Source organism: Trichoplusia ni, chromosome 13, assembly GCF_003590095.1.
Source record: "Trichoplusia ni isolate ovarian cell line Hi5 chromosome 13, tn1, whole genome shotgun sequence".
In the NCBI taxonomy this organism is placed as follows: domain Eukaryota; kingdom Metazoa; phylum Arthropoda; class Insecta; order Lepidoptera; family Noctuidae; genus Trichoplusia; species Trichoplusia ni.
In genome coordinates, this window is record NC_039490.1 from 2540257 (window position 1) to 2552619 (window position 12363).

At 35.7% G+C, this 12363-nt stretch overlaps 1 protein-coding gene across 1 annotated transcript; it reads left to right on the plus strand.

Moving 5' to 3' along the window:
- The first annotated feature begins 520 nt into the window (after nucleotides 1-520).
- Nucleotides 521-9235, plus strand: LOC113499814 (DNA topoisomerase 3-beta-1). The gene is made up of 15 exons (XM_026880352.1): nucleotides 521-703; nucleotides 793-1082; nucleotides 1291-1510; nucleotides 1586-1832; nucleotides 2117-2234; nucleotides 2512-2594; nucleotides 3049-3185; nucleotides 3636-3823; nucleotides 4150-4266; nucleotides 4868-5023; nucleotides 5324-5578; nucleotides 6165-6352; nucleotides 6692-6844; nucleotides 7107-7287; nucleotides 7443-9235. Exons 1-15 carry the CDS (start codon nucleotides 613-615, stop codon nucleotides 7572-7574), a joined length of 2556 nt encoding a protein of 851 aa, XP_026736153.1. The 5' UTR covers nucleotides 521-612; the 3' UTR covers nucleotides 7575-9235.
- The last annotated feature ends 3128 nt before the right edge of the window (nucleotides 9236-12363 follow it).

Sequence of the window (12363 nt, forward strand, 5' to 3'; positions counted from 1 at the left end):
ACGATTTTTTAACAGAGAAATGTTATTAAGGAGATAATTTTACTATTGTTTCTAACAAATTTTGTTCCTTTATTGTGTTTATTAGTGATTTTTATTTTAGTTAAGTACTTTTATTTAATTTGTTAATTCATTGTGATTGCACTTATACCAATAATGTACACCCTCTGGGTATGTTACGGAGATCCTTTTTTATGTACACTACCACCTGTTATTTTTTTTTTGTTATACCTGTAACAACATTAAATAAATATTCTATTCTATTCTATTTGTACCTTGTTTTTACTCATATTTCGAAAATATTTAGCATTTAACACATGTTTGTTTAAAACTAGATACGTTTTATTATGTAAGATACAACAAGTTCAGCTTTTCAGTTCTCTTAATTTGTTTAGAAATAAATATCATGTATTTTCTAGACTCCGCAGTCATATAATATATTAAATATTTAATTTATTATTCAATGTGGTGAACACTGAACCAGACTTCATTTTGACATTGACAATTGATTTTAACCTGACATCAACCTGTCATTTGTTTTCGGAAATTGGAAATCGGGGAACCGTGGACGATAATAATTCATGTTGAAACATCGTTAAAATCAAGTAAAACAACATGAAGACGGCTCTAATGGTGGCTGAAAAGCCATCGTTAGCACAGAACCTGGCTAGTCTACTTAGCAATGGAAAATGTAGCACAACCAAATGTTTGTATTAATTTACGGACCTCTACGGATTTAATGTATTGTTTTCAGTTCATATTTCTGTATTTATCTAATTAATTCTTTCTTTTCAGCCATCAATAATGCTTGTTCTGTTCACGAATGGAATGGGACGTTTAGAAATGAGCCTGTACGTTTCAAAATGACTTCCGTATGCGGACACGTTATGAGTTTGGATTTCACCGGTAAATACAATAACTGGGACAAAGTGGACCCTGTGGAGTTGTTCAGTTGTCCGACAGAGAAGAAGGAGGCTATGTGTCGGCTTAGAATACCTGCATTGCTGGCGCAGGAGTCACACGGTTGTGATTACCTTATACTGTGGCTTGATTGCGATAAAGAAGGAGAGAACATATGTTTTGAGGTAAGATTCTGTGTAATTTTGAGAAAATTCCATTCTCTGATATTAGAAAATTACTATAAATATTTATATACTATATTGTGTATGATGAGGGCTGATCAAGATGGTGTGAGGTAGGTAATCTTAATGTGTTGTTTGGAGCAGGCCTTACCCAGCAGAATTTACACCATAGTCTAAGAACTCCATGTGTAATATCTTGTTTCCTTCACAGGTAATGAGTTGTGTAGCTCCCTACATGAAAGGAGATGTATCATCACCGTTAGTGACATTCCGTGCCAAATTCTCAGCTATTACGGAAAAAGATATCAAAGCAGCCATGTTGAATCTCGGTCGGCCTAATGAGAATGAATCCAGGAGTGTGGATGCCCGACAAGAACTTGACTTGCGTATTGGTTGTGCATTTACTCGGTTCCAAACTAAATATTTTCAAGGTACGTATTGTATTAAAATTAACTTAAGTATGCAAATTCTAATATATAGTAAATAAAAATTACCTTCATTTGCAGGAAGATACGGAGATTTAGATGCATCACTGATATCATACGGACCATGCCAGACACCTACACTAGGTTTCTGTGTTCAACGTCATGACGAGATTCAGACATTCAAACCAGAGACATTTTGGGTTCTGCGGGTTACTGCCAGTACTTCTGAAGGCAGAGAACTTCCTTTAGAGTGGAAAAGGGTCCGAAGTTTCGAGAAAGACATAGCCCATATGTTCTTAGCTGGTATAAAAGAGATAAAGGAAGCTACGTAAGTAGTGCAGTATGTTAAAGTTTGCTATTTAAATACCATAAAAACAAGCTATTGAAACTTTCTTAAAAAACTAATTTAACAACCTTTAAATGTACACAGTAACCCAGAAAAGCACTAAAATTTGAGTCAAAAATCAAAAAGGCAAAATCTTTATTTACTCAGAAAATTTTAAATATCATTTTTGTAAAACTGCTAGTTAAAATTTTAATAAATAATATAACTATAAAGATTTACTAGAAAAGCTGTTCTATAAATTTAACATAAATTTTGAAACATTTCAGTGTGGTTGATATCCAAGCTAAGGAGAAAGTGAAACCTCGCCCAGCTGCTCTGAACACTGTTGAGTTGATGAGGGTTGCTAGTGCTGGACTCGGAATGGGACCACACCATGCCATGCAGGTCAGTTTCATTGCTTATAAATGCGTTTCTTCCCTGTAAAAGGGTTTTATCAAAGGGTTAAATATGCTTAGGTTCAGGGAATCAAATTCTTACTTAAAAAAAATATTATATTTTTCAGTAGAAACATCCAACAAAATCAAACTCGAAAAATAAATTGGTCCTTCCATACCATACCATAAGTATTGAACTCAGTAGCAACAGTAAAAGGTCAATTTTGATTTTTAAAGTTTTTTCCTTTTTTACAAACAGTAAGTTTCCATATAATATTATTTTGCAGGTGGCAGAGCGATTGTACACTCAAGGTTATATTTCGTATCCCCGTACTGAAACAACAAGCTACCCAGAGAATTACGATCTGATGTAAGTAGACCATCACTGTAGATTTCCTTACCAAAGTGTTTAGTAAAAAAGAAAATACGTCTAATTGCGTAATTGAAGATGCATACATCATAAATAAAATATAATAAAAAAATATACAGAAATATTCAAACATGAGGGGGTAGTATGCGACACAACCACGCAATACGACCCTCGCTCAGCATGTGCTGCGACGTTATGCGAGATAAAGTCCTAGCACTGATTCCTCTTAATATTACTTATAACAAGGATAAAAAAATGTTCAAGGTCGAAAAACTACTCCTTAACCAGGATGACTGCCCCGCGACACAAGGATTATATTCCTTACCGCGGGAGTCGTTTTTTTTAAATAAACCGATGTGACTTCCATTCCAAATCTATAAAAATAAATTATTTATTATTTTTCTAAAATTGACTGCTTTAATACTAAATTGTACAATGACGTTATATCTTTTAGGGGTACTCTACGTCAGCAACAGAACGCCAGTAAATGGGGAGCAGAAGTCCGTGCTATAATAGCGAACGGTATCAACCGCCCGAAGAAGGGTCACGACGCTGGCGACCATCCTCCCATCACACCTATGAGGCTTGCTAGTATGTTGGTTATATTTTATACTTACGTTATGGATATGTTTACTATAACTTAAGACCAAACACTCGGCCGTGCATTTAATTGACAGCGGGCTGTATAGTAGAAAGTGCAAAGAGACTGGAAAATTTTCAAAAGCACATTTGCGTTTTGGTTGACGATGCTTGATGATTTGCAGTGACCTTACGACTAAAAACAATCAGTTTTCAATTAACTTAAAGAGGCCAATGAGGCCAATGAGGAGGTTCTAAAGTCGTGGGTTTTTTTTTGTTACCTCAGATTTTCGGTTTAGAGGAAATAATTTTGGGGATTCTTTATTCACTTAAGGTGAAATAGCTTTCAGTTGGTTCCATTTTGGCAAGTCTTTGTTTTTATTAATGTTAATATCGCGTTTTAATTTTACAAATATGCTTCATAGTGTCTTGCCGATCATTGATTGAGCATTTTCTATACAGCCGAAGCAGAACTGGACGTCGACGCGTGGCGAATTTACGACTACGTCACGCGTCACTTCATAGCGACGCTGTCACGTGACTGCAAATACCTCTCCACCATCATCACCTTCCAAATAGGCTCGGAAACCTTCAAGTATACCGGGAACACGCTAGTTGATGCTGGATATACAGAAATTATGCATTGGCAGGTATATAATAAAGTACAAAGTTATTAAAAAAATGTAATTGATTGGGGTTAGGTAATCGTACAGATGTATGTTACGTATGGTTCATATTTTTGTTTAAATGACTCCCACTATTTGGTTTGTTTTTGAAAAATTTCTAAAGCAAACTAAAATTAAGGAATTCATATTCGCTTTATCACTTATCGATATCGAACTGACTGTATAAAGAGATTTAACTTAAACCCAGTCAGCAACTCCCAGTTTCTTTTATCAATACATGTTTTATAGCTGACTGACTAAAAAATAACTTAAACCCATTCAACGACTACGATTTTACTTTTTTTTTTCAGGCGTTTGGCAAGGACGAATTCGTTCCGTTACTGAACGTTGACGACGTGCTGCGCGCTCACGACCACCGCCTCGTTGAGTGTCAGACCTCACCGCCAGACTACCTCACTGAATCCGAAGTAAGATACTTACTTACTATACAAAGGGAAAGATAAAATTCTGAAAAAAAAATCGAAAAAATATTCCTTTCAACTGACTTTCAATAAAAACTCCATATCGGCTTATACAGTCGGAAGTTCTGAGGAAACAAACATAAAAAGCAACATACACACGAATTAACAACCTCCTGATTTTTGAAATCAGTTGAGAAATTACCGAGCCCAATTAGACCGAAATCCACCGTATGGTCGACTTCGGGTCACTGATAGGTCAAATTATCATCCAATTAGGTAACAGGTTAAATATTAGTCTCGCGCGTCGTCCTGTTTGTATTCGAGAGGAGTGAGTGGGTTTTTACACCCGCCCTTTGAGAAGAAGTCTTTAATAGAGCATTCTCGCGGATCGAGCGACAAGATAGGTCGTTGTAGTTGGTGTTTTCAGCCGGCTATAGACCGACATATCCTTACGCCGTGCCCAAAGTATACAACACGTCTTCAGGGTTAAAAGCTAATGACTTAAACCCGAAGAGGGTTATAATCATTTCGTTGCATCCATTTTACTTTTCTTCATACTATTCATCAAAACAAACAGAACCAATACAATAAATTTACCACTCTCTAGGTGATCACGTTGATGGAGAAACACGGTATCGGTACCGACGCGTCGATCCCCGTCCACATCAACAACATCTGTCAGAGGAACTACGTCACGGTCGGCAGCGGACGGCGGCTAGTACCCACCAATCTGGGGATAGTACTCGTGCATGGATACCAAAAGGTAAGAAGCGCATAGTTGAAAGTTAAAAAATGAAATTTAATACGTAATTAGCGATAAAGTCATACTTTCTGTACTTTAACACCTTTGATTTTTAAAATTGTGAACCTGATCATCAATCAATTCTTACCAATTGATCGATGATCAGGTTATATTGTAACTTAACCTTCAAAAGAACAATCAAACTATAGAACTAAGCATGAAGCCGATCATATAAATGGGCAGGCTTCAAGCAATCACCGTCAAATGCTTTATCGCCAACTTAAGTATACGTCTTAAGCTAGTTCCGCAATACAACCTTAGATCGATCCCGAACTCGTGTTACCAACGATGCGATCGGCCGTGGAAGAGCAGTTGAATCTCATAGCTCTTGGTCGAGCAGACTTCCACGCAGTGTTGGCTCATACCACGGAGATATTCAGACGCAAGTTCCAGTACTTCGTGAGGTCTATAGAGGCCATGGATCAGCTGTTCGAAGTCAGTTTTTCGTCGCTCAAGACTAGCGGGAAGGCGCTGTCGAGGTGCGGCAAGTGTAGGCGTTATATGCGGTATATACAGGTAAGTGTCATATCTCTCTTTTTCTATAAACGTATCTACTTACCTACTTTATGTTAAGTATTTAATATTTTTATACTAATTGTCGTTGAATGATGAATTATTGAATGATGCAACGGTTTACTCACTAAAAATTTATGGATAACAGCTGGGACCAACAATTTAAGGTGCCTTTAATTGTTATTTATAAATTTTTAACAGTCGTTACGGATAGTCAGAAGTTAGAAAGTCTGACGACCAGTCCAACTAAGGGGTAGCATGTTGCCCAGGTAACTGGGTTGAGGAGATCAGATAGGCAGTCGCTCCTTGTAAAACACTGGTACTTAGCTGAAATGGAAATATTTAGAAGACAAATTAAAAAGGCGCTCTTCCTCTCTTCCATCACTTAAACTTTGCCCGACATAGTCCAAAATTGTTTCTAAATTTTATTTTATATTTTCCACCTGTATTTTCACTATGGATTGCAATAAACGATTTTGCTTTGATTTGATTTGATTCCGGTTAGACTGGAAGCCGACCCCAAAAAAAAAAGGCTGGGAAATGGCTAGGACAATGATGATTGAAAAATCTTTTGTGTTTCTTCTCGTAGGCGAAGCCCGCCCGCCTGCACTGCTCGCACTGCGACGACACGTACGGCCTGCCGCAGAACGGGACGGTGCGCATCTACCGCGAGCTCAAGTGTCCGCTCGACGACTTCGAGCTGCTGTCGTGGTCCTCCGGCAATAAGGGCAAGAGCTTCCCGCTCTGCCCCTACTGCTATAACCATCCGCCTTTTAGGTAAGACCCTAAGGGCCTCCTAGTCTTAAAATACTAGGTCTTTTCTAGCTTTTTACGGTTCCGTACCTAGGTGGTAAAAACAAAGGATCCGCTTTCGGCCCCGTTTGTCCATCCGTCCCTCTGTCAACAGGCTGTTGCTCATGAACTCTGATAGTTACTGCTGAAATTTTGTTCTATTTTAGGGCACCGAACGGTTTAGCAAGTGGTGCTTCTACTGTCCTACCGTACAACCATGTCTCTACGAAATTCTGTTAGATTTTAAAATATAGAATTTAGCTACTAGGAATATCATTCACTGTTTTTTGATTTATCATAATATTTACCATATTTATTTAACAGGGACATGAAGAAAGGTTTCGGCTGTAATTCGTGCACGCATCCAACGTGTCCTTACGGTGTGAACTCGACGGGAGTGTCGGGCTGCGTGGAGTGCGAGGCCGGGGTCCTCGTGCTAGACCCCTCCGCGCCCAAGTGGAAGCTGGCCTGCAACCGGTAAACACTTAAACACTAATAACATTATAGGAACCATTTGCAATTGTAGCTTTAAGTGTTTCAAACAGGTTTTTTTTCATGGGATTAACGTGTATTTGAGTGATGAGAATACTTATCTTGATCACCGAGGCAATTTGAGGGGGTTTTTCTTTTTGACCGTTACATGTTTTTGTCTGCAGCTCTATAGTTCTGAAGTGCTTATTTGTATTTATTAATTTATCCCAAGTTTAGCCTATTTTCACGTAACCCTCTGTGTGCGCAGCTGTGACGTGATCATCAACATATTCGAGGAGGCGAGCCGCGTGATGGTGAGCGACGTGGCGTGCGCGCAGTGCGGCGCGCAGCAGCTCAGCGTGGAGTACCGCGCCGAGCGCACGCGCCTGCCCGCCGCCATCACCGACATGACCGCCTGCCTCTACTGCGAGCCCAGCTTCAGCGCGCTCGTGAGTGCACACTTACTTATATATATATACTAGCAGCAGCTCAGCGTGGAGTACCCTACTTAAGTTGGCAGGGGGTGGCTCGCTAGCTCAAAAATGGGCTCTAGTATTGTTTTTATATAGTAGAATAGTATTTACCACAAGCATATTAATCCTAGGTTGAGAAACATCGCGCGGTAGCGTCCCGCGCGCCTGTGTCTCGCGGTCGCGGCGCTCGCACGCGCGGCAACAAGCACCGCAACAAGCAACCCAAGGACAAGATGGCGCAGCTAGCCGCGTACTTCGTTTAACAATAATTGAGCTTTTTTGTTTCACATTTGTATTTTTGTTTGGATACCGTATGTCAGTGGTGATGTTATTCTTGTATACTCAATTATACCAAATCAATAAGACGATATTTCTGGTAACGCATACAGTTTAAGCCAAAGAGGTTTGTACATGAATACGCTTATTAGGCACCTCGTGCACACTCCTTTTAATACTAAACTATACAACAGTTTCAGGTTTTTGCACGTTTTACTTTCCTAAAACAGACCTTATAACAACGCATTACGATAATATTTTTTTTAATTCATTCAAATTCATTGCCACTGATATGCGGTAGTCGATTTATTTTAGAACCAATTGAAGCTCATCGTTCTTACATGTACCGTAAAATTTTTGTATGAATAACTGTAAATGAAATTAAAGCAAAAGATTTATGAAGGGGGACTTAGTTAACACTTGTATTAACAATTTAATGCGAAAAACCACCTTATTTACATCCAGTTAAAGATAGTTTTGTAACTTAATATTAATATATTGGGTTCGTTACACACGTCGGGCGTGGAGATGAATATTGTTTTTATTAAAAGTTCGTTCCATTTCACGAAAGAATGTACAGAATTTCACACAAGAAATCATATACTTCCAACCCTATGTACTTAAATTATCTGTCATTGTAATTTAAGTAAAAATACATTGACTCAAAGTTTATTATAGCTTGTGTATTAATTCAGTCAAAAAATGGGAATAGGTATGTTTGTATTATAGATAACCAACTCATATATTGTGGTTATTTACTAGCTAAAGAAATGCAACTAATCTCTAAGACATCGTAAAGTTTCATACAGAGTCTTAAGCGTCTTAAATCTGTATATCATTATCGTTTTCGTAATAAATGCTAAGTTTTGTATCAATTTAATATGAAATAGAATAAACATAAGGTACAAGTATTTAAAATTAATATTAATGTAAAATATTGTACTTGTACCGACGTCTATATTAAAAGAACTTTTTTCATTGTAAGAGCGAGACACCGCTACGAGTAATAAAGTGCCGTTTCGCTTGCACAACGACAAGTCTTAATATAAGAGTCCATTGTAAACGCGTTTTGTCACTAAGAATATACTACTAGTATTATAGTAATACTGTCCTATAATATTTGTTTGATCTGAGTAGCATTTCTCTCTTCATAGGCTTTATAAGAATTAAGTTTGTAATAAGAACTAAATAATAATTAATATAGGATAAACTGTATTAAAAGTATATGTAGTCAAAGTGAAAAGTTTCAATTCATTGTCTCTGTCTTGCACTTGTAGTTTGATGATTGTGTGAGAGGGATAGCTATAGCTCGAGCAGCTGTAGTGCAAGCCGTTTGGCTTTTTAATATATTTAGTAATGAAATCGTGTGTTTTAAGTTTAGAATTCTTTTTTGTTCGCTTTTAACTGAATATATGAAATAGAATTATGTATATGTGTTACATACTGTAATTTTGCTCTGGTTTTCTGGCATACATATTATATATTATATACTTAATAAATTGAAAACATATTAAGTAACAACATACGTTTAAGTTATACTCGTTAATTGATCATTTACCATGTATTTAGTTTGCTTGTATACTTAACCTTAAATGATAATGGAGTATATTTATTTGTAACATAACTTAAATAAATCAATTGTAACCGATTTTAATGTTGTTATCTTGGTATCTTTATTACTTACCTTTTTCCAGCCATATTCCAGACGTTTGTGCGTGATTTTTTGACATATATTTTATTCGATTGACAACACTAGGTTATTATAAAACCTATTTTTTTCTAATAATTTAATGTTAGGTGTACGACGCTAACACATTTTTTAACTTTACCAACGACAAAATTTTCATTGGATTTCTTATAGATAAAATAAATCAACTTTGCAAGATATATAAAGGATCATTTACCATGCTACCAGATATTTGCGCGGGCGAAGCACGGCCAGAAATAAGTGGTCAATAAAACAACCGAAATATTGAAGTCTTCATTTTATTGTGAAGGTTGTTACCTAGTATAAGGTATAGATACAGTACGACATAAGCTTACAATGTATTACTGTATTTTTCATTACATTTAATTTTATACCCCTGTTCGTATTCGTAGAAGGGCTAACAGTAGTCAATGATTTGTATTAAAAACTGGGACTTAACTGGCTAGGTCTTGTGTAGTTGGAGCTTCGAGGCAAGCGATTTCAAATGAATAGATATGTGTTTGATAAAGCAGTCTTTAAGATATATTTGGGTTTTCGAATCGCGAATTGCAATGAAGAACAGTATAAGTGTTGCCTTCGCAAATAAATTTGAAGTAGCTAACTTGACATACTTAATAAACGGAACTTTTTTCGTGTACAGCCGAGAAAAGAATATTCAATCAATGAATAACGTCTTAAAAACGGTTTCGTGCGACAAAATTTAAATCAATTTTAATTAAAATTGGAATGTTAATACTCATTAACCAGCGTCGTCTCCACGAGCGTTACAAACGCTAAAAAGTTTGAGCATGTCATTACTGTTTAAGTCACGTGACTCATTTTGACGCTCCATACATTTATGACATGTGTCCGCTGGAGATGTCATTTAACCAAGGATTTTGATTTTACTCATTCCGAAGCTCCAACTAATGTCAGTACATGATTGATATGAAGATATCTGTATGAGCATTATACTATTGGTAATATTTTACGAGTGCAGCGTAGCGAGGGTATGATTAAAAGAATCTATAAACCATACAACTGTTCTATGTGCTATCCATATACATAATTTCAATATTTATTTAACATATGCGTTGTTTATTTTGTATTCTAGTTATCACTTGCCAAAGATAAAAAAAAACAGACGAATATTCCTCCACCAAATATCAAACGGTCATAAAATTAATATCACATACAACGGTATAAATGAAATTCCAAAAAAGAAACAGCAAAATATGTCTCCTTAGGTATTACGTGGACTTTTCCTCGTTTTGTAAATAATTTGTTAAATAATGCGGGGTTGTGCCAATTTTTCTATTATATATCACAGATTAAGCCAATATGAAATACATTTTATATGAATATGTATGTACACAAGATATTAAAATTCGGAATATATAGAATTGAAAGGAATAGGTACATATATTTATACATTATTAATTTATGCTGAATATTGTAGTGTTGCTCTACAAAAAACAATCGAAATTGGTTTCTAACTGAACGGAATTGGTTAAGTGTCAGTTTTGGTCACATGGAGAATAAAGTATCTACATAATAATCTATTTATTCAATCTACGTGCAACTGCAATATAATAAACCAATCCATTGTCACCCTAGCTCCTCTATAGTGGCACCCTGCATGTATACCAAAAGAAGTGTTTTAAGCATTTTCAATTTACAAAAATAGGAAAAATTATACATATCTTACACATTTAAATAGCATTGATATGATCCAGAAACTTCACAACTTCGAATAAAATCAATTTAATGTCCATTGGACAGACTTAGTGCACGAAATTATTTTAATTAATAAAACTTGTCTTTTAATAATTGAATGCTTAACATGGAATGTGCTTATTCGTTTTATATACTGACAGATGCAGTTTAACAAATAAACAATACTTTACATGACTGAACATATAAAAGGCATATAAATAAAGCTACTTTACATTTGACAATCTATACTTTTTGTACATTTAACCCATCTGCACGATTATTATTTACAAAAATATAAAACCCATTTAAAAGACAGGGTTAAGTAACTAAATGGCTTATAAACAGGATAGAAAAGCTATAGGACTGCCCATTAGACTTCTTGCCGTTTATTTTACTAAACTGCATATGTCACGGATCGAAAGCCACTGACTTATGATGAAGACTTACATAAAGATATTAAATTAATAGGTAAAGTAACGGTTGTGCATTTTATATATAGGTATATCGTCTCCTAACCGCTACGGTCCAGTATTTTACTAATCGCATACATTTCTAGTGACAATGCGATGCAGACGCTTGTCATACGCATTTCCTGTACATTTAATATTTTCCCTAATATTATGTTTGAGATTCATTTTCTTTGTAGAAAATATTAAATACTCAGCCGTGTGTTCATTGTTTTTATTTACTATAACTATAATATTAATTTTAATCTCACTGATTTTTTTGATAACATAATTAATTTCTAATAGCATTATATACTTATAGCGATTATTTACAGTACAATACCGAATACTTTTTCCAACTTTGATATTATCGTTTAAGCGGTGTTGCCATATTGTTTAAATAGATATACTGTTTTGTACAGGTAGAGGAACTGGAGGCCTACCATCACATCGTAAAGTCGAACTTATTCGTGTCAGAGGGACACCGATCTATACATTGTGGTGTGTCAAATGCGTCTCCCTTCCACAAATGTCACAGTTTAGCTTTAAGAGGTTATGGTAGACCTCCTTGCTGGTTCCGTAGCCGTTTCTATTCGGACCTCCTTATTAATATTACAGACATGTGTTCCCATTTCATATAATTCTGTTTTTGTAAAGAATATCCTTCTTTTGTTTGTAGATATTGAATACTCATAGCTGTAATATTAATTTACATTCATACGACAGAACTTAACAGATAAGAGGGACTAAATGTAGGTACACCAGTTTATATGATGATGGATGGTTACCTGTTGCTTTACGTTACAATATGTATTTCATTAACTTATCTACGCAAATACTTAGAACTAATACGTTGATAAAAATAATATTTAAAATTCGTTTATTCCGCTTATAATAAATATTATTATGTATGAAGGGAATTTTGGG

What these genes read in the sequence shown, in the direction of transcription:
- LOC113499814 (XM_026880352.1), top strand. Translation starts at nt 613, where the DNA reads ATGAAGACGGCTCTAATGGTGGCTGAAAAGCCATCGTTAGCACAGAAC. An exon ending in TATAACCATCCGCCTTTTAG is followed by an intron (nt 6,353 to 6,691) that starts GTAAGACCCTAA and finishes TTTATTTAACAG; the next exon opens with GGACATGAAGAAAGGTTTCG. An exon ending in TGGAAGCTGGCCTGCAACCG is followed by an intron (nt 6,845 to 7,106) that starts GTAAACACTTAA and finishes CTGTGTGCGCAG; the next exon opens with CTGTGACGTGATCATCAACA.